Here is a 20,587-nt window from a genome sequence, read left to right on the forward strand (position 1 = left end):
GGGGGGGGGGGGGGGGGTAGATAGCAGGGGAATCACCAGATAGTAGAGGAGCTAATGCTTCCCCTGCTATCTGCTGGGTTGTTTTTATTTGCATTTTGACAGTGGGCCCCAAAAACAGATAGCAGGGAAATGAATAGCTAGGCTGCTATTGGCCATTTCAAGTTGCAATAGCAGGCTGGCTATTGTACTCGCCCACTGCTGCTGTCAATCAGCAGAGGAGGACCTGAAGGCCACCGTCAGAATAAAAAAAACCCAGATAGCAGGGGAATCAGAAGATAGCAGGGGATCCTAGAAAGGTCTACTCTGCTAGATAGAGCAGAGTAAACCTTTCTAGGATAAAATGTTTCTCTTGTGGGCATCAGGGAGCCGCTATCTTATAGCGGGAGACTCCCGGAATGTCCGGGAGAGTTGGGATGTCTGCTAGTCTGTACATTGCTTTACAGGGACTGCAATAGGCTATGACCAGGTCAAATTTAGGTACTTAAACTGCTTGAATAAAAAAAAACCTTCAGTTATATGATAATGATTATAAAGATACATTAATTTGTATCTGGAGTAAACCTTTCAAGAAAACCTGTTCTAAAATAAATGCATAGGCTTCCATTGATATCCTTTCAAAATGCTAGTAATTTAGTGGCTTCCATATTTGTTTACTATGTATTCTCTCTGCTATTCTTCTGTTCAGTAGTGGCGAATGGCCACACACAGGAAATCTCCACAGAGGCTAAAGAGAAGAAGGAGAAGAAGCATATTAACAAAGGCATGATGCTGTGCGTCTGCTATGCAGCCAGTATTGGAGGTACGGCCACATTAACAGGAACGGGGCCAAACCTTGTACTGAAAGGACAGTTTAGCTCGTAAGTACATTGAACAGTTTATTGCAGCGTGAAATACTGAGCAGAAAAAATACAGCTGTCTCCAGTAGCAACCGATCTCTTTTCTGCGTTCATTTTGTATACTACACACAATATGTCCTCTCTTTTTTCTTTTTATGAAGTCACCTTTATCAGATATCATTAATTGTTCTGTAAAGCAAAATACTTCCTTCCCCTACAGTGATGCAATGCCTGTGAGCTCCCTCACCGGCACCGACATCTTTGCTTGGTCTTCTTTCAGGTTCAGGCATCTTGATTGGCTGTGCCAGGATGATGTAACTCCCACATATTCGTATGGGGGTTCATTGGTCCCAGCAGAAGCCGAAAGTGGACACTGGACTGTGCTTACATATCTCAGTGTACATTATTAAGAAGACTGCAAACAGGCAGGTAAGAATCCCTTATTGCAGAAAAGACACAGGGGGTTGATTTACTAAAGGCAAAAGATTCACTTTGCAAGGGAATTTTTTCTTAGCTTAGTGAATGATCCAATCAGCTTCCATCATCCAATCATATGCAAGCACAAATACTGCTTTTTTTTATCATTTTCCATGTATGTGTGTATTCTTTGCAAAGTTTTTCACCACATTCACTAAGCTAAGTGCAAATTCCCTTGCAAAGTGAGCAGCCTATTTGCCTGTTTTTAAAAACTAGGATTTTTGCTCACGCATGATTGGATGATTACATTCAACATTGCTTCGCCTCAGATATACTTAATTTACTAAGAAGTGTCAAAATTCGCTTTGCAAAGCAAGCATTCTCTACTTGCAAAGTTGGTTTAGTGGTATTTATCATATATTATATATTATAACATTTCATGACCATTCCTGTGTGCTTTTTTTCCTGTGCATTCCAGGATTTTTCCCAACAATGGTGATATCTTGAATTTTGCCTCCTGGTTTGGCTTTGCCTTCCCTAACATGATTGTGATGTTGTGCATAGCTTGGTTGTGGCTACAGTTGTCCTTCTTGGGAATAAAGTAAGTTATGTCTCTTATGAATACAATGTTAATTTGTAAACCAAATCTGATTTACTTTAAAATGATCTAAAATGATATCGAGTAAGTAATAGTAAATATGTTAATCAGGGAAGACATTTATAGGACATTTTTCCTGGACTGATATTAGGAAAATAGGAAGATCATAGAATAGTGTCAAGAATGTTACTTTTGCAAAGTTCTTGGGGTCAGGGAAGGAGGGCAGGAAGGAAAGGGAAGAAAGGAAAAAATAAAGGAAAGGGAAGGAAGGAAAGGGAGGGAAGGAAGGAAAGGGAAGGCAGGAAGGAAAGGAAACAGGGAAGGAAGGAAAGGAAACAGAAAGGAACGGAGGAAAGGAAAGGAAAGGGGAGGAAGAAAGGAAAGGGAAGAAAAGAAATGTAAAAAGAAAAGAGAGACCAGCACTGACGAAATATCTAGGCTGCCATCAGTGAACCTGTTAAATCCCTTAATATTATATTAAAGGCTAAAGACTTTAGCACTTTCACTACCCAATAAAATGTATTCAAATTTAGTTGTAGTTGCAGTGTGGGGAGCAAAAACATGTGTTGGTTTCTTTTATATCTTGTGACTTTTTCTGACAATTGGATCTCTGGGGTCTTACTCGTCCTGGTATGGCAGCAGGAGTCTCACCATGTTTGGTTTCTTCTTTATAAAGCAAATGTAAAGAAATACCCAGCAAGGGGATAGAAAATACCCCTATTAATAGCTCTTTCATATGGGTGACTCATGAATTGCCGAAGTGATGTATATTTGGCACTGCTGAGGTCCATTGCAGAGATAAATAGCTGGTGGGTGATGATAACAAAAACACAAAACTTTCAGATTTGGTTGGACTAACCCTGTAAAGGTAAAGTGTGGAGTGCCAGGATGTAACAGTCTGGCTCTATATTGATTCAATTTTAAATTGTTTAACTTTATAATCTGATATTGTATATCATTATTTCTATATTTGTATGAAATTCTTATTTTACAAGTCAAAACTGAATACAGGATGCCTCCATACTGTAGTGTGCATAGTAAATTTTGGGCTGTCTAATACAAAGCCCAGCACTAACTCTGCACTTGTTGACTTGCCCTGCAAGGAAAGATCTAAACAGCATAATCTCTGTTTTGAGAGAGAGGGGGATGCATACCTACTCTGAGTTATTCAGCTACATGCATGTGTGCAATAGTATAGCAGTATCAATGGTGCATGTAATTCTGTCCCATAGCCAAGCTCATTTGCTTGAGCATGTAATCTTACATTATATTAGGTATGAAAGAAATAGGCCATTTCTTAGTACAGTAGTTATGAATAACCTCTGCTCATATTTGCGACATGAGGACTTCCATCTTTGTATGCTGCAAATTAAAGGCCACCTACACTATTAATAACATCACTGCACATTTGTATGGATGATCTTTAAATACAGTACCTTTGGTACTGAACAGGTAGCTTTCAGCAACTCCCAACTATCCTGGAATAGGGAGGGCAGAGAAGGACAATGGAAGACTCAACAAGTCTAGATACTGTGGAAGCATCGGTGACCTCCTTTGTGTATCAAGTGAACCTAAAGTTTTGGGAAAACTGGACTTTAAATTGACAGGTCACAAAATTGAGCTTGCCCTGGCTGCATTATATGGTTATGTTACTCTTTAGGCTCAGTTCACAAAGCTTTAACACAAGGATATGGATCTTGATTTCAGCAACGTGACTATAATTTTCAAGTCTAATTGGGCTCAGCTGAAAATGACTGTCCCTTTTTTTTAAACTAAGGTGCTGTATCATGAGGCTGTAGCTTAGTAGATTGAGCCATTGACCTCTCTATTATAAAAGGTGATTTGTTATTACTTTTGCTGTTTATGGTTAAAATTAGATTATGAATGTGACGTTTATGTAGATTATCTTTTTAGCCACATTTAAAAGTGAAATGGTATAAGCAATGGTAGTGTTAAAGCAGCCATATTGTTTCATGACTCTTATTAAAAGCCATGTATATGTTCATATATAAGTATGGATGTCAAGGTAGTTTAGTGAAATAGTCAGGGAATAGAGTAGGATAACACAATCTTGTTCTGTGTATACAATCACAAGGCTTTGTTCACTTGCTTTTCTCTGCCCTTCCTCTCTGGCTGTACTTTGCCTAATATACTGTGGGGGGAATTTTATCAAAACTGGAGCAGACAAAAACTGTCTGCTCCAGTATTGATAAATGCCCCCAATGTGTATTATGATTTTACTTCCTGCCTCTTCTATAATTAATTATATATTCTGTGTTGCCACTTTTTCTCAGCTGCTTTTCTGTTATTCAGTTTCCTATTCTATTTCTTCTCTTCTCCTTCCTACAGGTATATTTGGTGGACTAGTCATGCAGATACTGTAGGGAATTGAGCAAAGTGACAGTAGGTAAAGATAAGGAGTTTATGTATTCTTCATCAAATCACCTTTATGGCTTCATTAAAGAGTAACCCCTTCACCTTTTCCTCATATTAAGCTTAAAGAAGTCATGGGGCTGTGGAGCTAAAAGTTCAGAGAAGGAACGAGCGGCTTATAATGTCATCCGAGAAGAATACCGCAAGCTGGGGCCAATTTCCTTTGCGGAGTTTAATGTGCTTCTTCTGTTCACTGTGCTGGTCATCCTTTGGTTTACAAGAGATCCCGGTTTTGTTAGAGGTTGGGCCACCGTACTCTTCAATAAGGACAATGTAGAGTAAGTCTTTTTGTATTTTTATTTAGTAATGTTTTGAATTGTATTTTATGCTTTTTCTTCTAATTTACCCAAGACTCATCTTGCTCCCTATCTAGAATTTACCATTAGGCACAGTCGCAATAACCATCCCATATTAACATAATTACAAACTGTCACAATATTCTAAGCCAAGGTAGGACTAGTAAACAAGAAAACATTGTTTGTAAAAGGGATATACCTAGCACAGGGCTATTGTTTTGGGAGCCAAACGTTTAGACGGTTCTTTTCCTAACATTACCAACTTCCAACCATGCCAAGACCACCTCCAGTAATAGCATTATATCCAGTGAAATTGCTCTACGTTCCTTCTAACTCGTCTGCAGTAAAATAGATCCTTGATATTCTGAGATGAAACAGTAGCAAAGTCACACCTGGAAAAATAAAACGTTTACTTGGAAAGCTGTAATATCACTTGTAAATGTATATATACTGTATATTTGTAAGGTGTTAACATGCATAACATTCTGGGCCATTCAAGGCAAAGTGATGGCATCTTTGCCAAGAGGTCCTTTGATTCACTAATACCTTGCCAGTTCTCCACTGCCATTCCATTCTCTGCTGCAGCTGGCAATAATACCTGGTGCTTCTCTGGATGGGGGAGCATGTGCCCCCCTCCCATGTGTGCTCAGATCCTGCAGCCAACTGCTCGGCCTGAGCACTATCACATGACAGAGGGAGCAAAAACCCCACTACCCCTCGCATACGACATTGAGAATTTTAGTGCCGGTTGCAGCCATGAAAGAAATGGTGAGGAAGTGCTTGCAAAGTGAGTGTCAGTGGGTCAGGGGGCCACTTTGCAAGGACACTGTTACTCTGTCCTGTCACTTTTCCCTGGATGAGCAAGACGATAGTGTGACTTTATGTACATCTGGATGTAAGCATGACAAAAATATCCAAACCGAGCATTTTACTTGGCAGTGTTAAGAAATTATGCATCCCTAATACGCCATAAAAATTACATTAGAGGTCAGAATGCATGATCAACACAATATCACTGTATAAGGGAGCAGAGCTACGTAACAAAGAAAATTAAAAAAATAATGGGGGGAATTTATCAAAACTGGAGCAGACAAAATCTGAAACAGCTGTGCATGGCAACCAATCAGCTTCCACCTTTTATTTTCTGCCCTAAAAAACACTCAAAAAAATATGCCCCCCAAAAAATCCAATCATTTCTATGGCCCTGTTCACATCTGAACGTTTTGTCACAATAAGCAAAATGCCTGTCACTGGAAAAAGTACATGATCTTTTTTTTTGGCATATTACAGCTCGCTTGGCCCCATAGACTCAATAGGAAACACCTAAAAATGCGTGTTTGCTGAGTTTTTGCGCGTTTCTACGTGTGTTTGCTTACTATCAATAATCAGCTACAATCTGCTCACAGAAACGCGCAATTTGATTTATGCGCCATGTCATCTAGGTGTGAACCCAGCCTAACTGAACAAACTGAAGAGAGAAGCTGATTGGTTGCCATGGGCAACTGTTCCAGATTCTTTTGCTCCAGTATTGGTAATATCTTTATATATACTAAGCTATATAATTTAATATATACTGTGTACTATATGCTGCATACTGTATGATAAAAGTGGAGACTATTTATTATTCTCTTTGGTAAATGGTGATGGTATGAGGATTAGGATGCAAGGTATTCAAAGTGCTTTTGTATCATTATGTAATATTATGGCATGATTTCCTTAACGTATTTGTTAAATTTGGCCAAAAAAAATGTAGACTGAAGTCTTGTGAAATGCTTGGGTGTCAGTCATAAATCCTATGATATTCCACATGTATTTTTACTTGCAATGGTAAACAGTTACCTGTCTTTTTAATCTGCAGGTATGTAACAGATGCCACAGTGGCTATATTTGTAGCTGTCCTTCTTTTTGTTCTACCAGCGAAAAGACCTAAATTTACCTGCCATAAACAGAGTGACAGTTTTGATCTGGAAGATCCCCAAGAAGGTAAGAAATACCAAACCTATAAAGCACAACCAACACACAACATGCCTTTATTGTACTGAATCCACAACATATAAAAAAATATGGGTGCAAATAGAGTAAATATCTATGTGGATGGTTCAAAGTCTGCTCTTCTGCAAGTTACCTAAAACCAGACTGCTACCAGACAAGCATTTCTGGCAATTCACATTTAGTTGAGCTTTTTGACATGTATCAAAAATGTGTTAGTCCCTTTGTGGGGATATTAAGGCTGTGGAACAAATGATGTCTTGTGAAGTATAATCTAGATTTTGTACATACATTTAGCAGAAAAAGCAAAACAGGTCCTTGATTTGTCTTGTTATATGACATGGTCTAGTCACATTAACTTCTTCCAGTGGAATATATGTAATTTTGCAGACACCAAAAACAGGGACTTCTACTTATGATTTATCTTAACTACACATTTGGATAGAGTAACGAATGGTTACGACCCTGTCAGTGTGTGTGTGTGTGTGTGTGTATGTGTGTCTGTCTGTGTCCCATCAGGGAGATTTTACATCACTAAGGCCCCTTTCAGATGGCTGGTCTGAACAGGTCCGCCTGTCAGCTTTTCAGGTGGGCCTGATCGTATGCCCGATGTAAATCTGTGGGCAGCCAGATCTAAAAGGACAGGTCTTTCGCCGGACCTGATTGCCCCGGATTAGGGTAATCTGATGTAAATGGACACAAGTCTGTTTACATCTGATTCCCCAAAGACTGGCATGGGGTCCGGTCATTTCATTTGGATGGACACAAATGTCACAGCAGTGACGTCCAATCCGTACCATTCCAATCAGCAGGGGATCCTTGCATGGATTCTCTTCTGATCAACAGTGTGAAAGGGGCCTAAGTACATAGTGAGGAGAAATCCATTCTTAGTTTTCAACAGAACAGGTCAGGTTACCTTTCATCTCCTGTTTCTTTGAAATTTGGGATTGTAACCAGGACCAGTAAAGAGGTTTAATCTCTCCTGCAGAAATACAGACACCAATAAAAGTTGGTATAGGTTTCAATCCTTCTACATTCTATCCAATGCATTCTATATTTTACGTTCTAATCCAAAGAAACACGTTTTGGCTTAACAAAGACTTTAATTAGAATATTAAAATAATGTGCCAGTATGATAAACATTTTTCTGATTATTCAATTTTGTTATGCAAAATCAAAACTGGTGTTAACTGATGTTAATCTGATTATATATGGGTAAATCTTTGTTTATCCTAAAAAAAAAATCTAAGAACTGGCAATTCTCAAAATGATTGATAGACATTATGGTGGCTGCAAGTTTTATTCTATTTTCAAACATTTTTTTTTCAATATTTTTTCATGACTGCTTAAACTGGTTAATTTAATTGTGTGGCCTACTGGTGAGCATCGCAAATATAGCACATTGTTTTTTGGCTTCTAAAACCTAGCATGATTGCTCTTGGCATGGAAGCATAGGTTTAAACATCTTTGGCACACCAAACTGTGCAAGAGTACATTTTTAATGCTAATATGTATTCATCACTTAGACTTATATTATAGGTAATGATATTGTTTAGTGATAATCATACCCAAAAACCTACAACTAACTAAAATAACTAAAATACTAACTAACTAAAAACTAACTAAAATAGCCCTAAACATCAAACTCCAACCCTCAACCTAACCCCTAATCCAAACTCCAAACCTCAACCTAACATCTAATCTCAACCCCAGCCAACTGTAACCATTTCTCTAATCAGCCTTAATCAGGTTAATTTGCGAACAATAACCACTTAACCGAAACAATCATTTATAATAAAATCATATGATGTATTTATGATTTTTGCAACACCTCTTAAACCCCATTTGGTCTGTCTTCAATCTTATTATGAGTATTGAGGGGGTGGTGCTATATTACTGGGCTACTTAGTTTTCTACTACTAAACAATCGTTTAACCATTAACCCTAAAACTTACATTTCCAATAACCAAACCTTACATTACCTTTACACTGAAAAACTGTTGCACCGAAAAAGCCTATGCCATTATAGTACAGAAATGTTGGCAAAAACATATATTAAAACAATAAGTTGGCACTACAAATCCTTTGCCAACATGTCTGTGTGAAGACATATGACCAACCCACATGCACACTACAGCTAACATTTTGATAGCTGAGCACATTTACCAGGTATTCAGTCACATAAGAAGAAAAAATGGACACAGAGAGTATATATAACCTGATTAGGTCATAAATAGGGAAAACAATGAAATGTGTATTCACTACTTCAGTGAGTGACCGCAGTTGGTTGGTTTTATTCTCAGGGAGACATCTTCCCACCTTTACCAATCCACACATGTAGTATGCTGACTTGATACACTAAACTGATAGTGTGTGCTTGTTCTCTAGAATATTACATGGGCTATGGCTGTTATTAGTGCAAGATGGCGGCATTAGGGATTTACTGCCACAATATTATCTGAATACTTGATTACTGTCCTTGTTTGTATAGAAGAAGAATCATTTATGTCAGCACCATTACTCACATGGAAGGTTGTTCATAAGAAGATGCCATGGAGTATTGTTCTTCTTCTCGGGGGAGGCTTTGCATTGGCAAAAGGCAGTGACGTAAGTATATTATTATTGAGGACACAGAGTGAACATTTAAACAGTTTCCAAGTATTCTGCACATTCTCATTTGTTTTATTCTTCAATATTCTGTTCAATATAGTGTGTACAATTTCATGCCAAGAGGAACTGTGTTCTGGCGACTCCCCAAGGTTCCCTGTTGGTCTGGGGCATAAGAACTGACCTGCTCCTTTAATGGGGCCTTTATCTGCATAATCAGATAAAAAAATCAACTTTTAAAATGTAAAAAGTTCAACAGAGAGAAAATCTATAATGTTACCAAGAGAAAATTGTAGCTTTCATAGGAAAGCTTTTACTTGGCTGAACATTCTGTCCCACTTTATGAATACATGCCAAGAGAACAAAATAATAAAAAGAAAAAAATATTTCCTAGACAAGGTTCTATGGCGAGTGAACAGTTATAGCTTGAATTTTTAGAATCATTTTGAATATGATGAATTGCGTTTTAGTGTATTTGGCAACATCGTATGTGACATGGTGTTAGGTATCAGATGAGTAAATTGACCTGTGAAATACCTGCCAGATCTCCAGAACAGGAGGGAAGTTAAAGGAGGAAACAAGTATGTACACATTTAACTTCCTGGAACTTCCCGCAACATAGTAACAGTGCACCATTTTCACCAATGGCCAATCTCCCATAAGGGTTATGCACCTATCAGTTTTCTTGGACAGGGAAGCATCCTTACTTATCACCTGTCTTTACTGACTTATTGTACCTTACCTGTCCTTTCATTCCACTATTTCTCAACCCTCTAGTGTTTATTTGTCTAGTGTTGTTGTGCCTGGCTTGTTTGGTGCCTTCTAGTTTTCCACCTATTGCCTTACCCTGTCCTAATTGTTTTTATCCTTTAGGCTGGATTCATATCTGTTCATTGCGGTAACAGGCTACCTACATTTTAACACATTACTGCAGTGCACAGTATGTGCATTGCAACTCACTCTGAATGGCATCCCAATAAACAAATACAGTAAGAGAAAATACACTTGCAGCCACAATGCACAGATGTGAATGCTCTGTGCATTGTGATGCAATCCATTGCCATGAATAGTGCAGGTTGGATGAGAAATCTCTAGCTTTAAAGTAGTCTCCTGGTGCAAATTAAAAGTGGACAGCTGTTTAGGACAATTCACAGTGTGGTCCACCTACACAATCCCTTTCTGTCCAATCTTCTTCAAATTTCTCAATGTCATGGTAAGTGAGAACTGGCATGGCTTCATGAATGGCATCTATTTAGGAAGGTGATCCACCTGATGGAGTCGTTTTCATTCTGAATCAATTGTCCATATTTAGATTACATGGAAAGTTTTTGTTCATAAGTTAGACAATTTTTTTCTCTTACAAACCAAGAGGTACAATAATGTATTACCTAACAACTCCATTACTAGCTTGTTCTGCTTATAGCTGCTGATTCTTGAATGTGTGCTCCTTGTGCATGAAAGTAATATTGCCGGCAGGAACAACTAGGATTCTGTGAACAACAAATGTTTGTTATTTTTTTAGTTAATATTTAGTTACCTTTATTAGTAAGATAAAGACCAGAACCGTTTGAAGTTCAGCAGCCATGGCATCTAGTCATAAATTATGTTCAATTGGCATGACTACAGTGAAATGTGATTGGTTGCTATGGGTGAATGCATTTTGCACAAGTCTTTGTACTGCAATTTTTATCGCAAAAATAAAATAGTCACTACCATGTTTGCTTCTGGTTCCTCTCTCCCACAGGCATCTGGTCTTTCTACATGGCTTGGTCATCAGATGACATTTCTTCACAGCATTCCAGCTTGGGCCATCGCCATCATTCTGTCATTAATGATCGCTGTCTTTACTGAATGTGCCAGTAATGTTGCTACAGCAACTCTGTTCCTTCCCATCCTGGCATCCATGGTAGGTAATAGGTATATTAAACCCCAAGAAGCCTTTATCATTCACATGATTCATTGCGAATGATAAGGGCTTGGCTGGATCATACATAAGAGTCACTGTACACACTGTCATATGCTTGTAACATGGGTTTGTAAAACAATATTGCAGGAACTCGTAGGCAGTGTTTCCATTTTGAATTGGATTTTATGCAATGGTGTATTGCAAAATCTTTGCAGTCATTGCAAATTAGTAATGTGATGGTGGTAGAAACAATTCTTTCATGAACAGTGAGCATATGTATTGTTTTACTGTTGTAGAATAAATAAGTACTGGCCCTAGGCTTTTAGGGTCTCGGTGTACTAAAACAGATGGGTCTTCGATATTCAAGCCTCACCTAATTTAGAATCCAAGTTTTACATTTTGCCATGCCAGTCCTTGAAAGTAAAATCTGTTTATAAGGACTGACATTGGCGGTTCAGATAAACTGGTTCTTTGGTGGTATCATGATACTCTACAGCTGTTCTGTTATGGCACCATTATATCTAAATGACAGCAGAATGAGGGTCAAACCATTTCTTACAAGTAGTATTTGTAGTAATAATAGGGAATACATAGGAGCATTTTTTTCAATCTAAAAAAGCATTACTAAATATATGTGCTACAATAACAGTTTTAACAACCTTTTCAGTTCTTTGGATATCCATATTAGAAGGAAAAGAATACAATGGGAGATCCAGTATGTAGTTGTAGTATATTGTTTAAATGATTTAGTTTGCTGGATATATACTCTTTAAAACTTCTAGTTGGTGCAAAAAGAAATAAATTTGACTTGGAGGATTACGTGGTAAACCGCCCATGTGTTAGGCTATTCAGAGATTGTGCTATTTTAATGATCTGAGTTTGGTAAGACTTCCTGTAGGTTGGATTAACCTTCTGGGTCCAATATAGGTAAAAATACTGCAGGTCACTGATATATTCATCTGTTTATCTTTCTGTATCCTAGGCCAAATCCATTTTGGTTAATCCACTGTACATAATGATTCCTTGTACGCTGAGCACCTCCTTTGCCTTCATGTTACCTGTGGCTACACCCCCTAATGCCATTGTCTTCTCTTATGGTCATCTCCATGTTTCTGATATGGTAAGTTTCTTTATCGTTTAAAATATTTAATCACAATTTATACATATAAGTATGCAAGTGGCCTAAAAATTAAATAGTTATTACCACTCTGTCTAAAAAAAAAAAGGGGAGGGGGGTTTAGAGCTTCTGTCACATTTTTATTGTTGTCTGTGTTCCCATTGGAGAAGATCCATCTTCACTATTTGCTTTTGTGATCATTGTTCCCAAGACAGAGGGTAAGGAAAGATCTGAAATGTTATGGTTGTCTCCGGTACAGGAGTAGATTGGATATATTAAAATGTGATCATTGTTCCCAAGACAGAGGGTAAGCAAAGATCTGAAATGTTATGGTTGTCTCCGGTACAGGAGTATATTGGATATCTTGAAATTGGTGTCTGTTCTAGTAGCAGCCGTTGAAGGTTGAATTTTACCTCATTTTGGGGAGATTTTGCTCACTTCAACTCATGTTTTTTGGATTGGAAGTCAAGGACAGTTATCCGACAGAGGTTGTGTTTTGACTCTCACTCTCCACTCCCATAGGTCACCAAGCACCAGTGCTGTCACATGGCAGAAAGGGAAGTGAGTTACCTGCCCTTCCCTACCCTGATATTTTATTTTCTATGGGAGAGTGAAAGGACAGTAATTATAAACTGCTGCAAGGGCCATTATTAAAAGTGAACCTGGCCTGGACATAGCACAGGTTCACTTGAAGGTTTACGCTAATCAACTTTTACAAAACACAGGTTGTTAAAAAAAAATGGTGCTGTGCATTGCCATTGGACTTCCACTAGACGGGGACTACATTCAGTTTGTGGCATTTCATTGTTCAACAACAATCATGTTAAGGTAACTTATTATTTATTCCTAGGTGAAAACAGGTATGATGATGAATGTCATCGGTGTATTATGTACGACGGTAGCTATTAACAGCTGGGGCCGCGTCATGTTCGACCTGGACACATTTCCAGCATGGGCCAATACTACAGATGGAAACTGATATAAAGAAAATGTGTGCCAAAATACCTGTGCCATAAACACTTAACTCATGAACACAAAAGCTAATATGGAGCCTGGTTTGTCAAAGGGATTACTTAATGAAACAGACTTCTAAATGGTTTCTTCCTTTTTGCAAAGCACAGAACAAAGAAACAAAATATCTGAGATTATTATACAACAGAAGAAGATGCAATAATACAAGAACTATTTTTGAACGTTACATGAACTTGGATTTCAACATCATCAGTTGTGCAAATAACTAAAAAGTCCTCTTCATTACATTCTCTTTGTAAATATATTGTACTTGTGGGTGGTGGTTACTCAGTAAATGTTCTTTTTCATGTTGTCAGGTGGTCAGAAAGCTACACTGTGTTAAAAAAAAACAAGCTAGTTTAAACTTTATTAGTGGGACATAATGTCTTACAGCTGGTTTAATTTGGTGGGATTGAACAGGTAATAATAAATGCAAACAAGATTGGTTTCTTGGAGTCTGTTTATAAAGATGTGATATAGACATTTTGCAATATTTCCAACTTTTTAGTTTGTTTTACCCCTATGGGCTATTTATAAAAACCTAGTGCTGTTTGATTGTTTGTCACATTATTATTACCACAGTAAAATCCATTTTCCTTATGGAGTTTATTAAAGTGACTGTCACTACGAAGCCAAGGCTGTAAAAGAAAATGCTGTATACTTACATTTCCGGCAGTCCATGTCTTCAAATGCACCATGTTGCAGACCTTCTTCTGCAGGTATTCAACACTTCTGGATGCATTGGATACCTGCTCTCCCTCCTTGCAACTGTGCACTGTGGTTCCTTCTGCTGGCTCGTATGTATTGTACAGGACAGTGGGAGGAACCACCGTGAACAGCGGGAGGAGCAAGTGTGCACACCCCCAGAAGTGTCAGATACAACTTGGCTTTAAAGACATGGGCTACTGGAAAGGTAAGAACACAGCATCTTTTTTTTACCGGGCGGGTTTAGTTTCGCTTTAACCCTTTAGTGACAGGGTCACTTTAATTTGTAAACAGATTAAATTCAGTTTTTAACAAATATTACATCATACATTTCTTTTTTTATATGCCATCCCTGTCCAAATGCAATCCATTATTTTCCTCTTTGTGTTTTTTTTTTTTTGCTGAAAGTGGTGCAGAAAAAGCTTGGTCACTTTCTACTCACCCAAAAAGAGGGATTTTTCAATAACTTACTACTGCAGCAAATTTGGGTCTGCAGGAGATATGCAGATGTGTCCAGTCTGATATTTCCATTGCAGTCTATTGGGTCAAGAAGCGCAGAATCTGCCAAAAAGAAGCTCATGTACTACAAAGCGACAGTCGTTTTGCTTCAAGCTACAAAAAGCTCAAATGTGAACATGGCCATAGAAATTAATGTTTTCTGGGGGGGCTACAAAATGCTATAGTGCGATTGAGGGCTAACACAGCCTTTGGCTGGGCTTTGGAATTTACAGTAAAGCTAAAACCTTTTTTTAGGTTTGGTTAGACAAGCAAATTGTTAAAAAAAAACTAGCTGTTTTTTTTCCTGCTTTGAGAGTCCTACTTGGGTTATTTTTCTTTACTTCCTGTCCCAAAGACACAAATTTCATCAAACAAAAGGAAACTGAAGGTCTAGGAATCTGCTTTATTAGAATAGCACTTTTTTTTGTTAATATTTATCTTGATTTTTTCTTTGCAGAGGTAAAACTTGTTAGCTTTATTTTCAGAGATGGAGGAATGTTTGCAATCAGTTTTTGCTTCCCTCCATGCAGTATTATACTGTTCGAATGGCAGGGAATGATAAACCAATATAGTGCTTGTACTCTACAGGTTGAACTCGATGGACTTGTGTCTTTATTCAACCTGACTAACTATGTACAAGGTAATACAGGGAAGGACATGGAGGGGGTACGCTGAAAGGGCTTAAAGTGTAATTTCACTTTTGCAGTCGATTTTAGGAAAATCCCTCTTTATGTTCATTATGTGTTCCTATTCACACAGCATACTGAAAAATAACGCTTAAAATAAATACTTACATTAGATGTTTTGTTAAAGGAGGCAAAATGGCTGAATCCAGATTTTTATGAGCCCTTTCACAGTGGTCTGTCCTAAAGGAAATTCTTAGGACTGAAATTTGAGGATTGTGTTTATCTAATGAGCTTCATTAACATACAATGGTCCAGCCACCTCTGAATGGACGTTACCCCTCACAGACCCTCCGAACGTTTATAAGGAATAGAAACACAATTAATTTTGAACCCTTAAACCCTAACCCAAGTCAAAGCTATTCAAACTGCAAGAAGCATTTTTTATTTATTTACTTTTTTAGCTTATGTTACGTGAATGGGAACATATAACAAATATAAAATAGGCGTTATCCTAATTTGGCTGCGAAAGTGGAATTACACTTGAAGTCATTGTGAACACAAGGCTTTGCTGTCTTTGTTAAACCGTGTAAATATAAGGATTATATGAATTGTATCATTGTATGATCAACTGATTTTGTAGTTATTTGTGTGCCAAATGACATCTCCTGTAAATGACTTGTTGATATAATTAACTTATATAAGGGATGGTTGCAACCAACAGACTTTTTGTAAGAAACAATATATTTAAATTATATCTCTATTGTTATTGCTTCATAATGTACATTTTTATGCCTAAAGAACTCTCTAAAGCAGACATTCTAGTGGATTCAAATCCACATTTTGTATTGTTAAAGAGCTATTTCACCTAAACTGATATTTCAGTTATGGTGGACACTTTTTGATCACCCACTGGCTTCTTGATTCTCCTAAGGTCTCTAGATTAGATATCCCAAGGAGTCTAGAGAAAAGATATCCATTCTGTAGTGCCAGTCTTGCACCCCGCTCATTAAATCCAACAGGGGTGGGACAGGCAACAGAAGTCTCACTCTTACTGGTGCATTCTCTGTAATATAAAACATAAAATGTACACAAGAGAGCAAGAATCCCTTGCAATGATCCTACCAAGTTGGCAGACCTGAGAACTCATGTGCTGAGAGATTGCTAATGGAGTACTTAGGAGGTATAAGAAGCCAGTGGGCGACTCATGTTTGGTTTGTTAAGAAATCACTCCTGCTGCTCTTATTAAATTATATTTAAGTAGGTTATTTTTTGCTCTTTCCTTTTTAGTGGGATAGATATACTCCTAATATAAACTTGTCACACAGTCAGGGAATTTAAACTGTGTATATGATAAAAAATAAGAATAAGCAAAGGAAAACTTTAACTTCATAGAAAAATGATCCGTAGGTATAACTAGCTTAAACTGTATGCAAATAATAAAGTTTTCTGTAAGGCCCTGCTCACATATACAGAGGTGATTGGTGTTTTTCCAGTGGACCAACGGCAGTGACCGATAGATAGGGCACATAGGAAACAATTGTTATCTATGGGTTCCGTTCACACCACAATGCAGGTGTAATTTGTGGTGGGCCTGCGGTAAAATGCAGACATACTGCATTTTTCCACAGCACTTTGGATGCCACCGGAGGACATCGCATTGCAATGTAAAGTGATGTCGTGCAGAGACATGAATAGTGTGTACACTTTGTATACTCCAAAGAAAATTAGCAAAATAAACAACGCAAGGCACCGCGGCTTACCGCTGCCACTTAGTGGATGCTAGCTGTGGTTAAATGCTGCATTTTATCATGTAGCTAGTGCAACAAGCCCTAAAAGTCAAGCTTGGCCCTGCCCTTCTGGCCACCTAATCCCTATTTTTTATTGTGATGGGAGTGACATAATAGACCAATAGGGATGCTCAGGTGGTGAACAGCAATTGGGCCTAGTGATAAGTTTACTTTACTCAAACATGCGCACAAGCAAAAATAGTCTTCTGTTTAGATAGATAACAGTGATTATATCCAATCTTCAGCAGGATATAATTTAGACACTTAAAGGGAACCTGTCATCATAACAGGTTAGAGAAGCCTCCAGTGGAGGCATCTATCCAATCACTGGTCAATTATTACTTTTTCTGGTGCAGTGGAGGACCTGTTCAGCTTCACTGTGAGTCACGGGTACAGGAACTATAGTGCAGCTTGGGTGCCAAGAAGGACCAATAAAAATCACAAGCTTCTTCGAAAGGCATTTTTGTTTGATGACATATACCTTTTAAAAAACAAGGATAAGAAGGAAAAGAAGTCTATCATTACTGTAAAGTTTAAAGTGGTCGTTTCCATTGTCTGTGCAGAGCAAAGGGTTTACATAGCTCCTCCCCTCCTTAGCAGCATATACCCACCTCTCTTCACTCTCATGTTAAGCCAACTTTGGAAAGAAAGTTCTGTGTAAGCTCCAAACTGACTAATTAGAGCTTACACAGAGCCACTGACTACTTCCCGTGCCTCACCTGACAGCACTGGACCAATCATGAGGCACCAGCACTGTTAAATGAGAGAATGGGAATGAGTCATATGCTTACCCATGGCCTGAAGTGATCTCACCCATGCCATGAAGCGATGGGTATTTCACCTCACTTCCAGCGGTTTAATGGAGTGACAGAGAGCTAAAGAAAGGCAAGTGAATACTGCTACGGGAAGGAGGAGCTAAATTAAACTTTTACTTTGTCCTGCATTGGCAAAGGAAAGGGTGACTTTAAGTACTGTACATTTCATGAACAATATACCGTCAAGGATTAACTTACCAGGAGAAAACACAGGCAGCTTGTGTAAGGAAGCTACTGGTAGGAGTTATGAACTTATCTTGCCAACTCACTTGCATTTTTCTTTTATTATGGAAATGATAATAGTTGATGCACATGTTATGTCTCCCATCAGCATCTCTATGCTTGGTTTATGTTGAGAGACTGACCTCAGTATACACCAAGGCTAGGATATGGTGAGAGGAGATGTAGATATGCACTGCATGTCACATGCTTGGCATAACCTACAAGTTTGGTGGCCAGTCATCGAGTCTTCAAATATCTTGCAGTACTAAAAAATCAGACTACATTATTAACACATTAAATATAACTGCTACTGAGCCATAGGGATGAGCTATCGTCACCCTGACATTTAAATAAGGTTTACAGTTTCCCTATAATAAACATGTTGTCTAAATAATATTACTGCACTTTGGATTGTTGGGTACTGTTTGACCAGCATTCCTTATACTGTGATTAGGAAACACAAAGAGGTTGTAATTCCATCCGCATGTAATGTATTTAAATACAACAATGTACTATTATATTCATGCATATTATGCAAATTATGTTATTAAGTGAGTGGAAGTTTATAGTTTATTCTGTTCATAGATATTGTAATTTATTTCTTATCATCTCACACTAACACTGATTGGAGGTCACCTTGAACAGTAACAAAATGTAATGTACTCATGTTAGCCACACACAGATAATGCAAAGATCTTAATCAGGGGTATGCAAACTCCGGCCCTCCAGCTGTGCTGAAAGTACAATCCCATCATGTATCTACCTTTGGAAGCCATGCCTGTGGCTGTCAGATTCTTGCAATGCCGAATGGGATTTTTTGTTGCACTACAGCTGGAGGGCTGGTATTTGCCTACCCCTGATCTAAATTATGTCTATCAGCAGTTCTGGAACAATGAGATCTGACTCTCTTTTGTATAAGTGATTGGTAAATTTTGATATTTTTTTGGTAAACACTGAATGAAAATGTATAGCGCTTTGCATAAATCTTCCCACATTTTGTAGTGTTACAACCTGAATATACATTTTGTTTGCAATTTGATTCACTCAACCTACTTATCATTCATAGGTGAAATATTTTATTTTACAAAGCAACAAAAAAAAACCTGACATTTTGTGGTGGGATTAGTACTCACACCTGAGCACCTATGAGCTGGTAGGAATTGAGTGATCTCTCTCCTTCAGCTTGTGGGACCAAATGAGAGAAGTCTTGATGTGTATGGCTACCCTAACTGCAGCAGGGTCTTCTACAATCCTTTAGAAGGTAAAAATCCTTTGGAAGGTAAAACAACTCCCTATGTATTTCATCTGCATATTTAACTGTTTGCCTGGAGTTCGGCTTTAACTCAACCCAAAGCCCCAATTAGATCAGTTTTAATTTAAGGTTGTAATAATACAAATTGTGGAAAAGTTCAACAGAGGTTAGTACTTATGCAAATCACTGAATCTCATATATAAAAGCACGGTGATGGTTATTCTCTGCAAACAATTGCCCCATGAATTCCAGCTATCATTTTTCAAGCAGGTTAGAAAATAAAAGGAGAAATGCAGCTGCTTGCTTTGGGCATTACAATTTCCTGTCAGATATCTTTGATAGATAAGGTCCAGGGTACAGCTCAGAGACAAGACAAAAAAATACTAGTGGTCACTTGGTGCTTGGGAACAGTGCTGTTATCCCAGGACACTTACATGGTACAAGTACCTCCCTGGGTGGGTCAATTTTCCATGAACTGTGGTTTGTGTTGGAAATTCTAACTAATGAAGTGTTAATGCGTCACTCGAAAATTATGTAAATAGCCACTCATCGGTCTTGTGGAAAGATTCCTGTAATTAATAAACATCTCCTCGTAGAATAACAGGTTGTTTTGATGGATGTTTGAAATCTAGGAAATAAATTAATTTGTGGATAAAACTTGGTGCTGTGTATTCCTACTTTACGTGATGCAGACTGAACAATGAAAGAACACACATTCAGCAGTAAACAAAGCATTACACACAGCATTCAGAAGTAGATGTCATGGGGTAAAATAGGCCCATGGCTTATTCTGAAAAACATATGTTAGGGGTGTAATCAAAAAATTCAAACGGTCCGATAGAAAAACTTTGATAGACTTCCCATCAAGGGAAGTTGGCCACCCCCATAACGCTGATGGTCAGAGGTGGGCAGCCTACAATTTATTAATGAATTTAGAATCCTCATGGTTAAACTGAACAAAGGTTGCAGATTACAGGAAAACAAGCTTCCCTTGGTAAAATCAATAGTACCCAACAAAAAACTGCATCCACGTCCCACACCTGCAAGACAATCCCAGTATAACAGAGCCCTGACCATGTTTCACAGTAGGTATGGTGTTATTTGCTTTGAAAGTTTAATTTTGTGAACATAAAAAAGCTCCTGTTTTAACTCATCTGTCCAAAGGACATTCTTTTTTATGTTTTTCTTCCAACAGTGGAGTCTTCCTGGGTCTTCTTCCTTTAAGCCCTCAAAGTGCTCAAAAAGTGATGGATGTTGTGATCACACACTGATGTACCTTGACCTTGGAGTTCAGCTTGTGTCTCTTTGGAGGTTTTTCTTGGCCCTTTTTTTTACCATTTGCACTATACTTATGGAGTCGATTTTCCTTTTCCATGGCCGGGAGGTTGGCTACGCTTCAATGCAACTTTGGTCACAGGAAGATCAAGCTGCTTAGCGATGGCCATATAACCTTTACATTTGACATGCTGATT

The 20,587-nt window shown here is 38.1% G+C and overlaps 1 protein-coding gene and 1 long non-coding RNA gene across 3 annotated transcripts in view; one reads left to right on the forward strand and one right to left on the reverse strand.

Annotated features, from left to right (window-relative positions):
* SLC13A5 (solute carrier family 13 member 5) overlaps positions 1-13,263 on the forward strand; it is a 51,494-nt gene extending 38,231 nt beyond the window's left edge. Inside the window, exons 5-12 of one of the 2 annotated variants that reach the window (XM_018555033.1) lie at positions 686-857; positions 1,732-1,854; positions 4,347-4,562; positions 6,439-6,563; positions 9,061-9,176; positions 10,921-11,082; positions 12,065-12,202; positions 13,050-13,263. In XM_018555033.1, coding sequence (XP_018410535.1) covers positions 686-857; positions 1,732-1,854; positions 4,347-4,562; positions 6,439-6,563; positions 9,061-9,176; positions 10,921-11,082; positions 12,065-12,202; positions 13,050-13,178 — 1,181 coding nt within the window. In that variant the 3' untranslated portion in view covers positions 13,179-13,263. The remainder of the gene's footprint in view (positions 1-685; positions 858-1,731; positions 1,855-4,346; positions 4,563-6,438; positions 6,564-9,060; positions 9,177-10,920; positions 11,083-12,064; positions 12,203-13,049) is intronic. The other variant, XM_018555034.1, reaches the window with a different exon arrangement.
* Positions 5,176-19,818, reverse strand: LOC108785867. Its single transcript, XR_001941156.1, has 3 exons — positions 19,525-19,818; positions 8,475-8,482; positions 5,176-5,187 (listed from the first exon to the last, which is right to left on the reverse strand). It is a non-coding gene; the product is annotated as an uncharacterized LOC108785867 (long non-coding RNA).
* Positions 19,819-20,587: the final 769 nt, after the last annotated feature.

This window comes from Nanorana parkeri, unplaced genomic scaffold, assembly GCF_000935625.1.
Source record: "Nanorana parkeri isolate BGI_ZX_2015 unplaced genomic scaffold, ASM93562v1 scaffold181, whole genome shotgun sequence".
NCBI classification, from domain to species: Eukaryota; Metazoa; Chordata; class Amphibia; order Anura; family Dicroglossidae; genus Nanorana; species Nanorana parkeri.